The sequence below is a fragment of the Neurospora crassa genome, linkage group VII (assembly GCF_000182925.2).
Source record: "Neurospora crassa OR74A linkage group VII, whole genome shotgun sequence".
Classification (NCBI taxonomy): domain Eukaryota; kingdom Fungi; phylum Ascomycota; class Sordariomycetes; order Sordariales; family Sordariaceae; genus Neurospora; species Neurospora crassa.
In genome coordinates this window covers 2,561,499-2,580,971 of record NC_026507.1, presented here as the reverse complement: position 1 = coordinate 2,580,971, position 19,473 = coordinate 2,561,499, and the positions used below count along the sequence as shown (strand labels likewise).

General features: G+C 49.7%; 6 protein-coding genes across 6 annotated transcripts; 3 read left to right on the top strand and 3 right to left on the bottom strand.

The window, feature by feature from the left end:
* Positions 1–154: 154 nt before the first annotated feature.
* Positions 155–1,099, bottom strand: NCU17230 (hypothetical protein). The gene is made up of 2 exons (XM_011397067.1): positions 750–1,099; positions 155–622 (listed from the first exon to the last, which is right to left on the bottom strand). The coding sequence occupies exons 1-2, from the start codon at positions 992–994 to the stop codon at positions 541–543; spliced, it is 327 nt and encodes a 108-aa protein (XP_011395369.1). The 5' UTR covers positions 995–1,099; the 3' UTR covers positions 155–540.
* A 3,879-nt stretch (positions 1,100–4,978) lies between these two features.
* NCU02414 (translation initiation factor eif-2b epsilon subunit) lies at positions 4,979–7,944 on the top strand. Its single transcript, XM_954503.2, has 2 exons — positions 4,979–5,359; positions 5,444–7,944. Exons 1-2 carry the CDS (start codon positions 5,201–5,203, stop codon positions 7,523–7,525), a joined length of 2,241 nt encoding a protein of 746 aa, XP_959596.1. The 5' UTR covers positions 4,979–5,200; the 3' UTR covers positions 7,526–7,944.
* A 125-nt stretch (positions 7,945–8,069) lies between these two features.
* NCU02415 (zinc metalloproteinase) lies at positions 8,070–11,459 on the bottom strand. The gene is made up of 4 exons (XM_954504.3): positions 10,589–11,459; positions 8,757–10,521; positions 8,573–8,699; positions 8,070–8,486 (listed from the first exon to the last, which is right to left on the bottom strand). Exons 1-4 carry the CDS (start codon positions 10,967–10,969, stop codon positions 8,375–8,377), a joined length of 2,385 nt encoding a protein of 794 aa, XP_959597.3. The 5' UTR covers positions 10,970–11,459; the 3' UTR covers positions 8,070–8,374.
* A 384-nt stretch (positions 11,460–11,843) lies between these two features.
* On the bottom strand, positions 11,844–14,519 carry NCU02416 (Phospholipid:diacylglycerol acyltransferase). The gene is made up of 2 exons (XM_954505.2): positions 13,537–14,519; positions 11,844–13,464 (listed from the first exon to the last, which is right to left on the bottom strand). Exons 1-2 carry the CDS (start codon positions 13,879–13,881, stop codon positions 11,905–11,907), a joined length of 1,905 nt encoding a protein of 634 aa, XP_959598.1. The 5' UTR covers positions 13,882–14,519; the 3' UTR covers positions 11,844–11,904.
* A 47-nt stretch (positions 14,520–14,566) lies between these two features.
* Positions 14,567–16,124, top strand: NCU02417 (L-A virus GAG protein N-acetyltransferase). The gene is made up of 2 exons (XM_954506.2): positions 14,567–14,976; positions 15,057–16,124. The coding sequence occupies exons 1-2, from the start codon at positions 14,764–14,766 to the stop codon at positions 15,447–15,449; spliced, it is 606 nt and encodes a 201-aa protein (XP_959599.2). The 5' UTR covers positions 14,567–14,763; the 3' UTR covers positions 15,450–16,124.
* Positions 16,125–16,589: 465 nt separating this feature from the next.
* On the top strand, positions 16,590–19,402 carry NCU02418 (hypothetical protein). Its single transcript, XM_954507.2, has 3 exons — positions 16,590–16,862; positions 16,938–17,470; positions 17,533–19,402. The coding sequence occupies exons 1-3, from the start codon at positions 16,808–16,810 to the stop codon at positions 18,688–18,690; spliced, it is 1,746 nt and encodes a 581-aa protein (XP_959600.2). The 5' UTR covers positions 16,590–16,807; the 3' UTR covers positions 18,691–19,402.
* The last annotated feature ends 71 nt before the right edge of the window (positions 19,403–19,473 follow it).

Here is a 19,473-nt window from a genome sequence, read left to right as displayed (position 1 = left end):
GTGGGAAAAGTTTAGGAAGATGGAAAGAAAATAAAAGGACGGAATCTGGTGTTGGATACATGAGCTCAGGAGCAGATTGAACTAAGTACAGTAGATAAACTGTCAGCTGTAAGTGAATGAGGATAACGGAGAGGGAAGGGGGGGGGGGGGGGGGGTGAAAGGTTCATAGATGAAGGTAAGAAGGCGAGTATCGCGACGGGAGCCTGGGGTTTCGTATAAGATGTATCTGAAGGGAAGAGGAAAGAGGGATGAGGCGGGTGAGAGGAGCACAGCTACCATTCGGTACAACCGCTCGTACTACAGCGCAGAATGGTTGGTGGGTTCCAGACGAGCCTAGACCTGGCTAGGCGCCAGGATCGTCGGGTACCTGCTACATATTCACGCACCAACTGTGGTGCAGTGCAGACGGGAGTAAGCATTGAAAGGGCCTGGTTCGAGAACATTTGGGGGAAGAATATCCCCTATAGCGAGGCACGGGTAGTGTATATGCATCTCGATCGGTCCCAGGAGACGGCTGGGATGAGTCAATGCTGCTGTTGCTCAGCCGGCTCCTGACCAACCGCGGAACCGAAGAGGACTTGGATGTTTGTAAAAACCAAGTTCACGAAAGTGCAAAGGCCCGCTGGTTTCCCTGTCAGTATGCGAGTCAAGAGTCGGTATTAGGCTCGGTACTAGTGGAGGGCACTTGTAACCCTGGAACTTGCAGGATGGGGGAGTGGACCGAGGTTGATACCTCCAAATGTAAATACCTCTTCAGGATAAGGATCTGGTGCCGGAGCGGATGAGCCCTGTTGAGTCCGTTACAAGGTCCGTTTGAAGGTAGAATCGTTTTGGCTGTTTGCCTGCTTGTAAGTCGTGACACAAAGAATGATATTGGATATGTAGTCTGGGACACGGGTATGAAGGATGAAGAGTGGTGTTGTTTGCTCGTCTCCATAGCAAATTGTAGTGTAGCCTGATCCTTCCTTCTCATCCGGGGTTCTTGACGGAGCATGAGAATTCATAGCCGCGGGAGGTAAGACAAGAAACAGATGAGGAGACTGGGACGCCAATATAAAGTGAAGGCTGATCGGAGATACGGCGTGACGGCGGATTTCCGGGCTGGTTCCAGTTGATAACACCGCGGACCAATATAATACATAAAGGAAACGAGGTGGAGGAGAAAGAAATAGCAATTTGGGGGCCGGGAAAGGGGCATTAAACCGGGCCGGAGCCGCCTTCTCTGACGGCCTTGGGTGCCAGACTGTCGCGGAGAACGGGACCAAGCGAGGCCAAGGACACTTCCCGGCAATTTGAAGCAGAGTGGCCTGGTGTTGGAGAATATTAAAAGTACCTTCGTTGTTACGCATGGCGTCGTGCTTGCCTGGCAAGACGGGCTCCTGGAACCGGGTCCGCCTGAGCCGCTTACTAGGATCCACCAAGAAACCTCAGATGCGGTATGCTGCATGTTCGATGGTGGTCTAGAACTCTTTAGTCCCATATAGTGCGGTCCGCCGTTATGTGTAGTGTAGTGTAGTTGCCTATGTACCTGGCGCCGTGACGCTCGGTTTATGTATGAATGGGAGGAGACGGTGTTGGATTCGATGTAAGGATCTGCAGATCAGACGAGATTCATTCCATTATCGTTCCGACCCTCGTTAAAACGTGAACTAGCACGTGGCGAGGCTGGTGAACTATGTATCAACGGCCAGGTGTTTTCCCCATGCAGTGATCCTCCCGAGGCGCGGTCCTGCGAAGCTTTGTCGGCACAACATAGGTGCAAGAATGTAATAGGTAGGCTGGTAGTTAGTTACATATGTAACCGAACGGTGAGTCGGCACTTTGGGAGATGGGTTTGGCATGCCGCAGTTGGGTTTCGTCAAATCGAAATCGGCTAGCATCCGACAGGCCATCCTGGGGTATCTAGTGTAGTGTCATGTAGTGCTGTGAACACTACACTACATATGTACTGCGTATATACCGGCTCCTGGCGCAAATTAACATTTGGCTCCACCGGGAGGGTGGGATCGCCGATCATCTCTCGGCACTCAGCTGAGATTGGAATCTCGCAACGTCTCGGTGAGCTGCCCGGATGTTCCAGTTCTTGCCCACGGATTCAGGGGCAGTTACGTCTGTTAGAATTCGCCCTGGAGCCAGGAAAACCGCCAGACTGCGTGCACGGCAAAAGCTCGGATCTTGAGTTCTACATTATAGCCCTGGAAAGTTTGTTAGCGTGGTTCAAACCCCATATTTTCTTACAAGGGGGTAATAGGGGTAAATGCACGGCAGGACCAATCTATCTACGCATTCTAATTGGTTAAAATCACTTAATCTTAAGGTGAGAATCGCTTGATAGCGCTTACAGCAGCGCACACACACAAATCCCCTTTATACTGGCTTAGAATTACTAGAATCACCCAAACTACTATTTTACTACCTTCTATAAATAGTAAAGTTATAGCGTATTTATAGGGCACCCCAACGATTTTAACTAATTAAATTTTAGGATTACTCGCTAAAATAGCTAATAAATAAACGATTTTTCTAAAAATCACGATTCTAATTAGAATTACACAGATTACCTAAATAGATTCAAAAAGTAGTGCAAATGCTGGATTTCGACTGGAATCGACCGAAATTTGAAACCTTAAAGTGTATGTTTGCTTCGCGCACATACTACCCTCTAGTCTGTATATAGGTAAATACTAGTAATTAATTAGTAATTAACTAGTTAGTCACATACAACCCTCTTTTTTAAATCTATTTTTATATATACAACCCTCTCTTACCTATACTCTTTTAAATTTATATTTTTACCCTCTTATACCTACTCTTTTATCTATCTTATTAATTATTTTTAATCCTAGTACCTTATTAATTCTTATAAATCGTTAATCCTCAACCGCTTTAAAAAAAGGAAGTTTAATACTAAGAAGATGATGGCGATCCTATTACCGACGACAAGGAGAGCTTCGTTTACGCGGGCGATATAGATTATAATTGTAGTAAGTGTACTATTAAGGAAGGGAATTTACGTAGTTAGTAGCGCTTAGAGCTCCTCCCTTTTACCCCACTACGCCCCCCCGCTATTATTAGCGCGCTTAGTTAGTATATTTGCCTTTTAGATTAATACTATACGTTAATTATTATTAATTATTATTATTAGTACTTCGGTTACGGTTATCCTTATTTGGATTCGAAGGTCCTACCCCGCTTTAACCCTAATAAGTCCGCAACGTTTATAATAATAATAATAATAATAACGGCGGTAGGTAAGACCCTTTATTGTTACCCTTACCTAGTGCTAATACCTCCTTCTTATTGTCGGTTAACCCCGCCGAGTTATTTTTTATATTTCAACCGTCCCTTCAATAACGAAAGTCGGTACTAACTATATACAAGGAGTATATTATTTATAAGGCGCTTCGGACGTATACTAAGATGGATTATAAAGAGATTGCTGCCGCCCTCAATTTTACTATTAAATAAGTTCAATATACTTATCTCGTTAAGGCTATCCCTTATTACAATTCGGGGGGTAGACCCCTTACCATTCCGCCGGCCGTTGTTAATATTCTCTTTTAGTATATAAATACCCCTATAAAATCGAAAAGATTCTTATTGTAGGTAAAATTGGGGAAGTATATATTTAAATTTAATAGCTACGGTTGCGAGGCTATTTAAGCTGCAATAGAGATTTAGGGTGTCCGTTGCATTGAATAACTAATTTATCTTCCTCTAAGCGATAAGACCTGTCGTTTCCACTTTAAATTTGCTTTATGGTACGCCGGCTTTACCCTATTGGAATAGGAGATTTGGATTTAGTTTAATGAGACGTAGGTAAATAGCGTTACTTAAAGCTGTTATTTCGTTACCCTTTTTAAGGATGAGAAGGTTAGCGACTTCGTTAAAATTAAAATTAGAGTTCGGGGATGGATATTTTAGATTTACTTTATAGGTAAAAAAAAGGGTACATTCCTCTTTTGGAATTATAAGGATTGGGGTACGATTACTAGCGATATTTACTAGAAGTATGTCTTCCCTTTTCTGCGGTAATTTTGGTAAGAGAATTCGTTTTTTGTCGTTATGTAAGACAATGCACTAGCTTATAGTTCGAAGTTAACGAAGGTATTTATAAAGGATGCTTTTGTTGGCGCTACTATTGTCGATTGGCCGCCCTACTCCCTTGATTTTAATTCTATTGAGAACGTTTGGGCCTTTATGAAGAGATGGATTGAGTGTGAATACCTAATTAGACTGATTGGGAATAGCTTTAAATTGGCTATCGAGAAGGCTTGGGAGGTTGTATTAGAGGACTACTTACTTTGCTTAGTATATTTAATGCCTAGAAGGCTTGAGGCGGTTATTAAGGCAAAAGGCGGGTATACCGACTATTGATTTGGCTGAGGTTACGGTTACAATTGTGGTATTTGAGAATCCCTGGTTTTAGTATGTGAAATTGATTGATTTACGGTAGCTTTGTTGTCCCTGTTCTTCCTGTGCGGGCCTCGTATGCGTAATTTGATTGGATTTATCCCTAGTCGCCTCCCTTGTCAAAACCCCTGTATGTACCGAGCTAACGAACTTTCCAGGGCTCAAGTGTACTATTCACACTACTTAGTACCTTCCCTTTCATACATGTTGCCGTTTTTGTGCGGCCAAGGGAGATGCTAAGCACTATCGTGTTGTAGTGTACACGACTAGGACACGAAGTACTGTTCAGTGCCGGTGCTATGATGTGCTTGATGCGGCTACTTCAGTTGTCATGATCGATATGATGGGAGCCCAAATGCGGCTAGTGATTTCCAACGCCACAATTTTCCACTGATGAAAGTTACCACCTGTAAGGCTCAGTGCAGTTGGTACGCGGTACGGTAAACTTAAGGCCCCGATGGTACGTACAAGCCACAGGTGATAGCCCTGCGCCCCACCTCCAAGCATGCAGTACCTTACGGAAAACACAATGTGAAAGTTTGGACAAATTGGGTCACTGCGTTGACTCATCATTGCAAGGTTTTGGTACCGCACGGCGGCCGAGGCAGGCGCATCATCAACCCCAGCTTTGAAGTTCAAACGCGCCGTTCTTGACATTGTGCAGCCCCACCTTTTTCCTTCTACCACAGTCTTCCCCGCGCTTCCCGATCCGCGGCCACTTACTCAACCAGGCCCTCGTCGACCCATTCCTGTAGAGTTCGAGCTGATAAATAGACTTCAGTTGGCAATGTCGGGCAAGCAAGTCAGCAAGGGCGGGGCTGCCAATAAGTCCAAAAAGCCCGCCAAGGGCGGCGCCGAGGAGAAGAGAGAAGATGCTCTCCAGGCCGTCATCCTCGCCGATTCTTTCCAAGATCGCTTTCAGCCTTTCGCGCTTGAAAAGCCCAGGGTAAATGCCTTCATGCTTCGTGCTAAATGCTTCGTGTCCCTTGTCCCTGGTGACCTCTGAGTACTGACGGCCTTCTCCTGACAGTGTCTCCTTCCGTTGGTCAACGTGCCCGTTATCGAATACACGCTCGAGTATCTAGCCTCCAACGGCGTCCAGGAGGTCTTCATCTACTGCGGCGCCCACTCCGAAGACGTCGAAACCTACATCCACGACTCTGACCGATGGAGCCCTGAAAGCAATCTCTGCCCCTTCTCTTCTGTCGACTTCATCCGCGTGTCCGACGCAAGCTCCATCGGTGACTTTTTGCGAGATCTTGACAAGCGCAGTCTTATCTCGGGTGACTTCATTCTGATTCATGGCGATGTTGTCGCAAACATCCCCCTCGATGGTATTCTGGCTAGGCACCGCGCAAGGAGAGAGGCCAACAGAGACGCCTGCATGACCATCGTCTTGCGCTCAACAGGAGACAGCCCTCACCGGACTGCAAAGGCCCGGGGCATTACTCCTGTCTTTGTTGTCGACCCCACCAACGGCCGTTGTCTGCAATATGAAGAGATGCACCCACTTCAGAAGGACAAGTATGTCAAGTTGGACGAGTCGGTATTCGAGTATGCTGAGTTCGACTTACGCACCGATCTGATCGATTGTGGCATCGATATTTGCACGCCAGATGTTTTGGCCTTGTGGTCCGAGAGCTTCGACTACGAGCTTCCCCGCAAGAACTTCCTTCACGGCGTACTGAAAGACTGGGAGCTCAACGGCAAGATCATCAGCGCCGAGATTCTTGAGGAAGGCTACGGGGCTCGCGCCAGCAACCTTCAGATGTATGATTGCATCAGCAAGGATATCCTCCACCGCTGGGCGCTACCGTATGTCCCCGATAGCAACCTTCTTCACGGACAAACTTACAAGTACAAACGGGGTCTGTGGTTAGAGGATGGCGCACACATCGCAAAAAACAGCACAGTAACCAAATCCGTACTAGGGAAGACCGCCTATGTCGACACCGGCAGCACAATCTCGAGCAGTATCATCGGAAGGAGGTGCCAGATCGGAAAGAACGTGAGGATAGAGAACAGCTATATCTGGGATGACGCGGTCATCGAAGACGGTGCTACTGTTCTGCATTCCATTGTAGCCAACGATGCAGTCATTGGTAAGCACAGCTACATTCCTCAAGGCTCTCTCATCTCCTACGGTGTGCGGATCAGCGCCGGAACACAACTCTCATCCAAACCCCTACCGAGAATATCCCTCTTTACCAGTGAAAGAGAGCCGGTCAAGACCGACATCAAACTGGTCGGAAACGATGGCAAGGGAGCCCAATATAAAGAGCCAGAAGACGACGAGGATAGTGACTCCGAGGATGAAGGCGATGCGGACCCCGCAGTTCTCCAAAGCTCTCTCATTTACTCTTTGGCTGGCCTCAACATTTCAAGCGAGTCCATCTCCACATTAGCGACCCATGACTCCGATGATGACCTCTCGGATGACGAGTACGAGCAAGGCCTCCAAGCCAAGACCAACCGGGAGCGCCTATCCTCCTTCGCGTCTGACGATTCCGCTGCCGCCGTCATGAAGCTCGACCAGTTTCATGGTGACGCTGTTCACGGACTTGTAGATGCCCTCCGTGCTGACGACAACGAGGATTTCGACTCTGCGAAGCTGGAGTTCATGGGTTTGAGACTGGCCAATAATGCTTCGGACAGCATGATGCGCAAGGCCATTGCCGTAGCCTTTGCCACTCGCGCCGCCGAGCTCATGAGTCCCGAAAACGGCGGTCTTGAGCCTACCAAGGCCGCTGGCCGGGCTCTTACGTCCAAGAAGGGTGCCGTCAAGTTCATTACAGAGGTTGGCGTCGGCGGAAACAAGGTCGATCTCCACGCTGAGTTTGCCCTCGCGTTGCAGAAAGCTTTGGCAGCCATTAAGGGGCTTGATTCTGCGCGCGCAGGAACGCTACTTGCCGCCATGCTGCAGCAGCTTTATAACTTGGACGTTCTCGAGGAGGAAGGTATTCTCGCCTGGTGGGCGGATGCCAGGGCTGCAGAGAATGATACACTCTCCAAGATCAAGGAGAGGAGTCGTGTGCTGGTCGAATGGCTGGAGAATGCAGATGAGGAGGATAGCAACGAAGACAGTGATGAAGAGGATGAGGATAGTGACTAGATGGGTTATCAATGGAAGTGCATGCTCAAGAGGGATGGATTATTTGGAAGAAGGAAGCAAGGGTGGAAGAACGAAAAGGGGGAGGTGTAGATGAACTTATACCCGCAGCACCTGCGACCTCGAGATATTGCTTGTGTTCTCTTTTTGGGAAGGGGAGAATGGATGGACGGGAAAATGAAGGAAAATTTGACATCCGCATACTCCTCGCTCTCAACACATCTTCCTTTGTATGAGCACGAATGCCTGTGATAATTTTATGAACTACACTGAGCAGCCTTACTAAAATGATGGCCTGAGTGCTCTCAGCATACAGGTTGTATAGGTGAGCGTCGTCAAGAATACTAGGTCGCAACAGTCAGAACCACCCATGCATGCTCTTTGCTTTCCAACTTTGGTCCTTGCTTCACACTCAACTTGCTATCTCATCATACGTACATCTTGGGTCAAAAAGTTTGGTGATAATGTGCACAATTATCTTACTGCCCAAACTCATCACCGAAGGACATCATCCTCACCATGAAGAATGCACTTATCAATCCGAAGGGCAAGTCTAACCATAGATTCATCCAAGCTTGTTGGCGGCATGAGACTTGCTGGGAATAGAAACGTCAAAAGGCCAGGAGTCTTCATGGACAGCCGCATTGATGTTGCCCACATTGTTACACCGTAGACCGTCCTCGTTTCACAGCGCAGTGGCTTAGTTCCCGTCGGATGGCTCCATCTGTCACTTGTCCTTTTAAGTGCTGAGTCATGGTCAAAGCAAAGGCGGATGGGAAGTTGGGTAAGGTGTAGTAGATTAACGGTTAGAAGATGGATATATATGCTTAGGCAGGGATGTGATAAGGGATATCAAAGCGACAAAGGAAGTTTGCTGATGACAACAGAAAACCCGTCAACCCAAGCGCCGCATGACCCAGTTACCCCCACAATATTGAAACCCCTTGGGGGTATTAATGTATGGCTGTACAGCAGCAAATTTGATTAGCATGACTTTTTCTTGGGCTTGGAAAATAGAATGAATAGGTTTGCCGGTCGCACACAACGTACCCAGAGCCACCATTTGGCTTGCCGTAGACTGGTGATTTCCTCCCCAAGCTTGTGAAAATTTGGATGCCATCGATCCAGAAGCCGGCTCTGACATAAAAACCGGTAACGTATTCGCCTCGACGGATATCTGGCATCAGTCAATTAATCAATGAACAGTGTTGGCTGACTTCAGCATCGTACTTACCCATTTCAAAAACGTCACCCCCTGCTTTGCCCCCTTTTTTCCCAAAAAGCTGCGTTGAACTATCATCATACACAAACTCCAAACCATCCAAGGCCATCCCATGGTAAACAATAATCCTCGAGAGAACTATGCCTTGTTTCACTGCACTTGTGAACACAACTTCACAGGGCTCGCTTCCTTCCAATTTGGATGCCCCCAATGTCTTACCGCGATACGCTGTCTGTGCCAAAATGGGTACTCCTGGTACCAAGCCCATGGGAAGCTTAAAGCTGGATTGCTTGGAGCACAACTGACGGAAATCTTCGATATCCAAAGAACCGCCGCCATGTGATCGGACACTAACCTTCAATCTCCGCTTCCTTTTGTCCTCGGCCAGTTCCTTGCGTAGTTCCTGCTCATTGAGTGTGATCTGACGTTGGATGCCCGAGCCATTACCGCTACCGCCTTCGCCGAGATATTCGATCCATTTGTGACAAACATCGTCATCTTCTCCAAAGATCTCGACGTACATTATCCCTGAGGCGGCCGTTATCATTACTTCGCCTCCTCCCACAGGCCATGCCTGTACGCTGTCATCCGGGCTTGGAACTGAGTCGTTGGGCAGTCGAAAACATGGATGGCTCCGAAACCTGAGGCAGTCCAGACGGTGCCAGGTACATTCATCCTCCTGTGATACCGGACCACCTTTGGAGCGCGTGCGTGTCGAATATGCTTCACGAACCATAAAAGTGCGATTAAGCTTCACATAGTCCCTCAACATGACGCCACTTTCGCGGTGAGGTAGGCCGAACAAATGACCTGTCTCGTGCAGATGAGCTCCAATGCCGATATTAGCTGCCTCCCACGAGCTCCCAGCCTCATTGCAATCGTTGGCAACATAATTCGTGTCTGTAGGCGTACAATCACTGAATGCCGGGACCACTTCTTCGAAGCTTGTCGGGTAGCTTTGCAGGCAGTGTGACCCGAACATGGCAAGTTGCAGATTGCCGACCCCCCCTCCGAGCGCGGCGTGCGCGGTAACGGTTTTCAGAGTCGTATCCCAGTGCGAGTCTAGCAACAAGACAGAAACGTATAGTTTCTGCCCCGGAAGCGGCTTGAAGTGGTCTTTGACCGCATCTACAGCAATGCCAAACAGAGCATCCTTTTGGTTGGCATCTTTGTTTTGCTGCGCCTTATTCATGTCGCGGAGCTCTGCTAGGGTATGGTTCGTCCTGATAATGTGGATGCGTGCTTCAGACCGTAGTGTCCCCTGCTCTCTATCCCTCTGGTTTGCCGAGCCCGTAGTCCACTCCTCTTCGAACCGAAACACGCGACGACCGAACTTGTTGCGCCACATCTGTTCAGCCGTAAATGCCTGCCACAGATACGCAGCCATGCGGAACTTTCGAACTGCCGTCTCCAAACCGTTTCCTTCTCGCTCGATCCTGGCTGGAACGGCATCAAATGTAGCGGGAGAATCCCTGGCGAGCAAAATGGCGAGTTGGAGAGGAGGGGCGTTGGTCGCTGGAAGCATATGTATTGTTAGATAGGAGGCGTGAATGGGATTCGTTGATCTGCTGTTGGCGAGTTTCGGGCTGGCAAAATCGAAGCGTAGTCGGTTTGCGCCGGGGTTCATGTAGACTAGAGCCTTAAACTGGGAGTCGCATACCGGCCAGCTGAGAGGGGGAAAGCTGTCATCAAGTCGACTGACAGTCACGGTCCCGTCAAGGGATTGCTGAGAAGGCTCCCCAACGGTACCGTAAACAAGCAGGACCTTTTGGTAGACCTGTGATGGTTTGATTAATCGAGGCAAGCGGTGAGCAAGTGGCCAGGCACAATCAACTCCAACTCACCCATGAGTTGTCTTGAATACTGGTGATGCGTGGAGAGTATTGCGAGACGGGCAAATTGGGGCCCCTGCCGTTTGGCGTTGGCGATCCTAAACCTGTCATACCCGAGACGCTATATCTGTTTGGGTTTCCCGTGTACGGATGTGGCGCCGGGCGCGAAGGGGCAGTAGCAGGAGGAATTGGCGATGTGGACTGGTGGTTGTTAACGTGGATATTGAGAGCCGGGTCCGACTGGTGTGTGGAGAAGGACGGAGGAGTCAAGGAGCCGGTGGTGTGCGCAGTGCCATTGCTTGCTTCACTCGAGTTGTCGGTCGAGCGTTCCGTCTTGAAACTGTTTCGCGATCGCCGGCGAATGTCCTTGAAGTTTAAGAACGATGGAGACATTGTTGTGCCTGGAGGCTTCTATTTACTCGTGGAGCCGGCAGAACCAAGGAGGCGGGAATGCCACCTTTGGAATCCAGTTAGTATGCCAGCACATGCAGACCGCCGCGATACGAACGAGATGGGCCAGATGCCGTGAAAATCGGCTCGAAGCCTTGGAAGTACCCGGATTGAAAATCTAACAGAGTGAGAGGACAAAATTCTCTGGCTGTAAGTGAGGTGTGGAAGTGAAGTCTTTCCTATTTGTGTGCGGTATTCGATGTAGAACTCAGGTAGGCAAAGGGATGAATGGGATGAAGGGGAGCTTGGCCTGCAGCTCTGGGGAATTGCATGGAGCTAGTGGAGAGGAAATTGACAGGATAAAAACATGTGGAATGAACGTTCTAACACGCCGGTCTGCGTACTGACCGGAAGAAGGTCGGGACCCTGGAGATGGATCTCTGAAAGGCCAGTGTTGATTACCCACTGAGAAGTCCACACCCCAAGATTACAAGATGGATGGCTGATGAGGTCGGATAGGTACCTTCTTCCCTGATTACATGTATCGTCATCCATGTATCAATACTATCGCTTACCCTGCAGGTGACTTTGTACCTTATGGTAGGTACTGAGCCATATATAGATACGTGTAGTGTAAGTCGGGGGTAGAACCGCATGGTGGAAACGGAGAAGAGCCGATCTTAGCTTTAGTCTCCACTCGACTACCGCCGGGATAGATGATACTATAATGTGTGTGTCTGTATATGCATTTTCGAAACGGGGGGACATAGACTAGTACTAAGAGAATATGCTATCGCGAAGTTACGTGGTATATAACGTAGAACTAATTTGTTTGTAAATTGAAAGTTTAATTCCTGGAAATATAGTATATGATAACTTAGAAAAAAAATTTTTTTTTAATTAGTCATACTATTGAGTAACCTATGTGCCGTATTTAATTACTCTTCATAAATTTCAACCTTTTCTACATATTTAAGAATATTACTAGTAATAAAATCCTCAATTGTATCGCCTCGACCTGCCGCCACTTTAAGAATGTACTCGTTTAGATTCTGCCTTCCTAGAATATCCACGTGATCCGCCGTATTCGGCCCTCCTCTCGGATTGAACCGTTCTGGTTCATGCGGCATCTCGACCACGGTTATTTTTGAGCCCGCAGGATTGTATCTCTTCATTTTCCACCCCTTATTGCACATGTACCCCAGACTCATAAGGTTCACTGTGCCATCGCCTTCGCCCAAAATCACACCGTGGTCAATGTGCCCCTGAGTCAAAGTCGTATCGATCGTCATCTTAAGATGCGTTGTCGTTCCCGGATCCGGCGCCCGATAGAAGTAGGCTCGCTCCGTCGGCTTCCCTACACCATAGAAACAGTAGACCTTGAGGCTTGGTGCCAATGGTAGTCGTGTCTCTAGAGGGTTGATCCATTTCCGAGGGTCATTCTCGTTAGCCTCCACTTCCGCCCTCGTCTTCGCCACCCCGTGAGAGTAACTGCCTTTCACTTGATCGCGGTACCAGTCATCGGTTGTGTCAAGTATATAGTCCATCGCGTCTTCGATCGTAAAATTTCTGTCCGGCGTTGTCGATACATTTTGCCCGGCGCGGAAATTCAGCAACGATCCATAGCTATGCCCTTGGCCTGGCTGGTCATCTGGAGCCCAATCCAATTCTCCCCAGACAGCGTTACCGCCCATGGGAAGCATGGATGATATTCCAGGCATAGCACGGAATATCTCGGCGCGTTCCTCCTTGCTAAGGAATTTCTCGAGACCGTAAACCGCGAATGCATTCATCTGCGCCGTATCCCGCATTTCACCGGAAAGGATCGCTGTTACATCTTTAACAGCTCCCAGCATGCATCCACTGATATTGATCCATGAATCAACATGTCTTTCCACCCAGTCTTGGCCGCCCTGGCCGCCTTTCTTGGAAGCAACCCAGTGAAAGAAGTAGAACAGAACCTGACTGCCCATGCTGTGAGAAGTCAAAACCACCTTCTTCTTGTGTATGAACACGGCTTGCTCAATGTAAGACTTGAGCCTGGAAAAGTAGTGATCGCGCACCTCAAGGTTTGCGTATGCTAATCGCCAGTCGTAAGCCGCTGTGTATGAGTTGGTTGGGTCGTAGCCAAGAGATGCTAGATTCTCGAGGATCTTATTCCATATCCAGTAACCCGTGATAAAAAAGTCGGTTGCATCGAAACCCTGGGCGGCGCGTAGCTTGATACCCGGGGGATCTAATCCGGTTGTCTTGTCGAGCATGATGTGCCTCTTCCACGCCTCTTTATCCATGACAAGAGCTCGCATCATGGTCCAGCTTCCCCAAAGCCGCTTCCGAAAATAAGGCAACGACAGCTCAGACGTGCTCCATGATTCTAGACCAGTAGAGATGACCCCGGGGATCATGACTATAGGGTGGTCGGCCGATAGGCCTTCGGCGCGCATCTTCATGCCTACCGAGAAGGCATCATCGCTCTCTATCAAGTCTCGTTCGCCGTTCTAGAGGCCGGCAGGTAAGGTCAGATGCGTCAACAGCAGCAAAGCTCCACATGCGCTATTGTTTCCACTCACCATCAGGTCACGCATCTCTTTGACAAAGCCGGCAGGCAATACCTCGAACAAGCTGTCCACACTGAGCTCTTTGAGCTCGGGGAGAGGAAGATCGATCAGATCATTGCTTTTAGCAAAGAAGCCAGCTGCTATAATCCCAAACAGACTCCCCAACAGGAATATTGCTGTCGTCTTGCGCTTTCGGGTCTTGGAACGTTTGTGTATGGCCTTGAAGATGGAAGTGACTTCACGCTGCTGATTATCGGGACTCGGTTCGCGGGATGTTGCGGTCTCGGAGGCAGTTTCCGACGCAATCTCGCATTCGATGTCTTTGCCGACCAGCCTGCGCCGCACAGTTGTCGCCATTTCTCAGGATGCCGTGGCTGTTGCCGCCGCCGTAAGTTGCCGTTACAGCGCGAGGAAGATAGGTTATCGGAGGGCAAAAGAAAATCAAGCTGGAGCAAGTGCGGATGAGCCGGGCTGTCGGACCGGTCAAATAAGCGAGCCGGTCACCGGAAGGGGCGGGCGTGATGTTTTGAATTGGCGGGCCTGCTCGAATTGCGTGATGTAGTGTACGTATCGGGTTCTGATAGTGGGCTGGCTGTTTGGCGCCGCCTCCGGTGACGCTACGGTCGTAGGGCTGGAGCGGGGAGTGTGGCACCACGCTTGGTGTATGGATCACTTGGGTCATCGGCGATCTCGCCCTCCGGATGAGTCGAAGCTGCGATTTCGCACCTCACGACAGGAGTCGAGGGATATTATTGCAAGATGTGTGAGCTACTAGAATACAATGCAGAATGTATCAACGGAAGTAGCGTACTAGAACGTTAATCCGCGCCTACCTTCAGAAACTTGCGTGACACTGACATGAGGCCGATGAATTAAGCATGGGAGGAACAGGTGTGGGCGGACCAAGTAAAAATGTTTAAAATGGATGGCTTCGAGTGATGGGGTGTCTGTGATAAATAGGCTATCCACTTACAAGGGAGATGTTGACACGCAACTGTTAATGGCCTACTGGATTGACTGCACAGTAAGTTCACTACAGCCGTTCGACTCTCATGCAGAAAGACATGTGAAATCAGAGCTGCCCCTCCGTACTACCTAACCACCCCAGCTCGCCCAGCTGAGACAGAACCAGGTAGGGACTTCTGAACAGCATATTCTCCATCTTAATCCAGCCGCGTGCCCCCCTTTTCGTCTTGTCGAACGCAGCAAAAAACGTTTCGGATCCAGCTTCCTATCGACATGGAAACCACAACCGAAAAGGCGATAGTAGGAACGGAAGTACCGCATGTCGAAGAGCTTCCACAAGAGCTTCAGTACATCAAATATGAGCATAAGCTGGAGGCAGAATACCTCCCAGCTATCCGCGCGCTGATATCAAAAGACCTAAGCGAGCCTTACAGCATATACGTATATCGGTACTTTCTTTACCAATGGGGCCACTTGTGTTTTATGGTATGTGGACGTTCTCGACTTGTTCAGGTTTGCGTATGGGCATGGGGCCAGGTGAGCTGACCGCTCAACAAACCCAACAGGCCTTGCACCCAGTCGACTCTTCTCTTATAGGCGTGATCATCTGCAAACTCGAACCGCACGCTTCTCACTCTCCGCCCACTCTTCGCGGATACATTGCTATGCTTGCCGTCTCTTCTCAACATCGCGGACACGGAATTGCGACAGAACTGGTTAGGAGAGCCATCGACGCCATGGCTCAGCGAGACGCCGACGAGATTGTCTTGGAGACAGAAGAGACCAACATCCCGGCCATGAGACTTTACGAGCGCCTGGGCTTCGTCCGCTCCAAAAAGCTTCACCGTTATTATCTGAACGGAAACAGCGCATATAGATTGGTCCTCCTCCTCAGATCTGTCGATGCGGATGCGACAAACGACTACGCCCCTGACGACCGAGACATTGCGCTTCGATGAATCTGCTAGTCAAAGACTGTCCGAGCCGTTGCTGGGAGCAGCAGTGCGCCGCCATCAAAACCCCTTTGGTGCCTGTCCTTCCCTTCACCATCGACGCACCACGGCTTGGGGGCCCAATGCTGGAGGCTTCGGGTGTAAGATGGACAGGATAACAAGGAATGTGGATCGTGGCTAGCGCCCTGAATATTCGTCTGGTTTCTATAACGGTACCTCATGACGGAAAGAAAGATGCCTGTCGAAGAATGTGATGATGATCAGGTCGAGGTATGGAGCCATAGCTTGAGCATATTGGCACCCCCACGGGTTCACCCCAAATGAGGGTTTTCACCTCTCCGCATGCTGCGTGGCCCGAACGTTGACAACCATGAATACTGAATAGCCGGTCTCATGGTATCTACCTGCCCACGAGGCCTGGGGCGTTAAGAGGTTTTTAGATGTAAGGTGACACTGCGGTGAAGTGTAAGGTTCGTGGGTTGTGGACCTTAAGCTCAGTCATGAGTTGAGATGTTGGCAGACACATATGTTATAGAGTCAAAGAAGACTTGCTTGAGGACGTTTCGGAGGCATGGACTGTTGATGTATTAGGACAACGGAATCAACTCGACCACTTGTCTGCCGGCCAAACTGGCCTAGTTCGTTGAATACATGATATTGAAGTGGTTAAAGCTTCAGTCGTGAACACTGCCGGCGTGGTGTACCAAGTTTAGATGGTAGAAGTATGGAATGATGGCCTACAGAAAGGCCCCACTTGCTCTTTTTGCAGGTTGGGGTCTAGGTATGTTACCAACCTACTTAGGCTCTGCTGCCGCCTGGGATTGCAATATACATACATGTGCCGTACGGTAGAGGTACATCGCTGCATTGCCTGCCGTACACCGTTTTGAGTGGCAGTCTTGCATCACAAGTACTTGGAGGGACGGTCTACCCACCTTCAGACGTGCGCAGGACCTGTGTAGGTACATATGTACTTGGCGATGGAAGGTGAGTGGCGTAGAGACCTCTCCACGTGTGCAGGTGGTATGTACTATCTAAGGTAGGTAAGGCAGCCCCCACAACCCCGATGTCACTACTGGGGGGACACTACAGCTTTAAGTACGGAACTCCCCACAGCCTTGCATGGACTGCACCCTAGAACTATACCGAGCAGGCCTCTCCCTAAATCCGCCGCATTTAACTGCCCGTTTTCTTCCCAAGTAACGACATCCTCCCGCGCAGCCTCGATAACCCAGTAGATCCAACGCGGCGGATCAGGTCGACAAAGGTACACATTGCCTATGCGAGCGATACCAGCACGCCGCCTTTCGTGATGCCCAGTTCATTGGTTGCGACGACAACATTGGTGCTGCTCGCTTGAGAACATGGCGGACCTCGAGGTCACTGAGCCTGTTGAGAACGAGCAGCAGTTTTGGCACGGTGAGCAAGCTTGCTAAATGGCCCTCCCCTTTTGTGGTGCGCTTGTTTCAATTGCTGAACAAAGACCTTTCGCAGCCCTGAACAGCATCCTTTCCGCCCCCTGCCCTACCCCCGAGTCCCTCGACGACGTTCTGCGATCATGGCTTGAACTGGTCGCGACCGGCCGGGACCGCTATCTCGACGATGAAGACGACATCGCGACATGTTCCCAACAGCTCCGACTTAGCAGCATCTTCAGACAGAACGCCGACTATGTCCGTACCCAGATCATATACAGCCTATTGCAGGAGGACGAGTACGGGCCGTTGCATGTCATTTCCAACTTCCTCCTGCTAGATGGCCGTGCCGAGGAAGAGACATTTCGGCGCATGGTCAACGAAGGATGTTTTTTGCGACTGCTCGAGCTCATCAAGAGTTGCGGCGCGCACGATGGCCGTCTTCACCGGCTACTTCTCGAGTTGATGTATGAGATGTCTCGCATCGAAAAGTTGCCGCATCAAGACTTGGCTCAGGTAGAGGACGAATTCGTCATTTACCTCTTCCAACTTATCGAGGCCTTCTCTGACGACGTGGATGATCCGTACCATTACGCCGTTATTCGTGTCCTGGTATGTTGTTGTGCCCCAAATCCGCTTTATGAACCTAACCACTAACGTTGGCCATGGGTAAGCTGGTCATGAACGAGCAATACATGGTTGCGTCAGCGTCCGGAGCTGTTGACCCAACTGCGCCTGTTACTCATATCACAAACCGAGTCGTCAAAGTCCTCAGCCTCCATGGCCCGTCTTTCCGAACTTTTGGCGAGAACATCATCTTGCTTCTAAATCGAGCAACCGAAACATCACTCCAGCTGATAATATTGAAGCTGCTCTATCTGCTATTCACCACCAAGGCGACTTATGAATACTTTTACACCAACGACTTGCGCGTCCTTCTTGACGTCATCATTCGTAATCTGCTCGACTTGCCAGTGGAAATGAATACCTTGAGACACACATATCTGCGCGTTCTCGCTCCGTTATTATCGCACACCCAGCTCAGCCAGCCGCCACATTACAAGCGCGATCAAATTCTTAGCTTGCTTGAAATACTTCGTGGCTCAGGAAGTGCGCACTTCCTACCGCCCGAGCCAACTACCCTCCGCTTGGTTGAGCGTGTCGCAAATATTCCATGGCTAGTGGACGATGAGGGCGTCTTGAGTTCTGTTCCCATGAAGAGCCTCACGCAAGCGCAAAACGGTAGTACCGTTAGCGTCATTGCAAACGTCCACGAGAAGCCAGGTATAGAAACACCAAGCAGAAAATCAAATCTCGCTCGTGAGCTCAGGCATGAACAGGAGGATGCGGAAGACGCCGTGAGGTCAATAATTGCCGTCGGTCCCGCGAGTGATACGCCAGAAACTACAACCTCAAATCTCTCGGTATCGAGTACCACCGAAGGGCACAAAGCAGCAGGCCGTCGAAAGCCGTCACCACCGCCGGCAAGACGGCTGAGGGCCCAGAAATCGCTTCCCATTGTTCCAAAGCATCGCCACGGTGTGCCGGTCTCCCCGCAACCACCACATACGCCAACAAGGATGATCGAGAATTCCACATTTGCCCAAGGTGACAAGCACGGGGTTGCTGCTGCTAGCAGCTCATCACCGACAGCGGCTTCGGCTGCGGAAGCCGTATCTGGTGATGGCAAGGTGAGTGGACCAGTGGCCAAAAAGCAGCCCCCCAAGCTCCCCCCTCCACGGCGCGGCAAACTCAGGGCTGTCAACAGTTTGTCGACATTACATCCGGTGACGGAGTCGCTACCCCAAACTGGGTCGACACCGGTAGCTTAGTCAGCGCCTTGTACGGTAACTGACAAGGATCTTAATTTGCGGGCCGGATTTACTGTGATGTCGAGCATTCTATCAAACACCAAGGTGGCTCGCCCCAGCAATGCGATTATTGCGAACATGACATTCTGTAGATACAGTCACAGGAAACGTGATAGAGCCCTGAATTGCCCTGGCATGAGGCACAAAAAAAAAAAGGGGGGGGGGGGGGGCGGGGAGGGGAGAGGACAAAAGGTTGCCCAAGTCACAAGTTTGGATCGGCTTGCAAGCCTTCGAGGGTTATTTCGACGAACACTATATGGGGTATCTTGTCAAACTCACCTCGGGTTAGCCGGCGGATCACTATTCCAGTTGTCACTCTTACTGGACGGCAGAGGTTTCGCTGGTTCCTAAAATGGCCAAGTGATATTAGGTAAGGCGTTGTATCAGAGGAGGTTGAGAGGAGGTTATGTTAGAAGGTGTTGGATAAGGGAATCTGAATGTTGTGTGTCATTTTCATCAGAGAGAAGCAAAGCGGGCAGCCATAGGCTCCGTATATCCTTTGTAGGATGAAATGTAACGGCTGCCGTAGCATTCTTACCACAACCAAGCGCTGTCCCCAGTAAGGTTGAGATTATACAAGCAATGCCTATTCAGGAAGACAAGGGCAGGGCAGCTTGGACTGAGTAGTAAACGAAGACCAAAGAGGAGTTGCAAAAAGGCTGACAGACGGGAGTTCCAATAGGACAGCGGTATAAGTGTATGAGGTAAGTAAGTAGAGAGGTCAAGTTGCATGGGACGACGGAT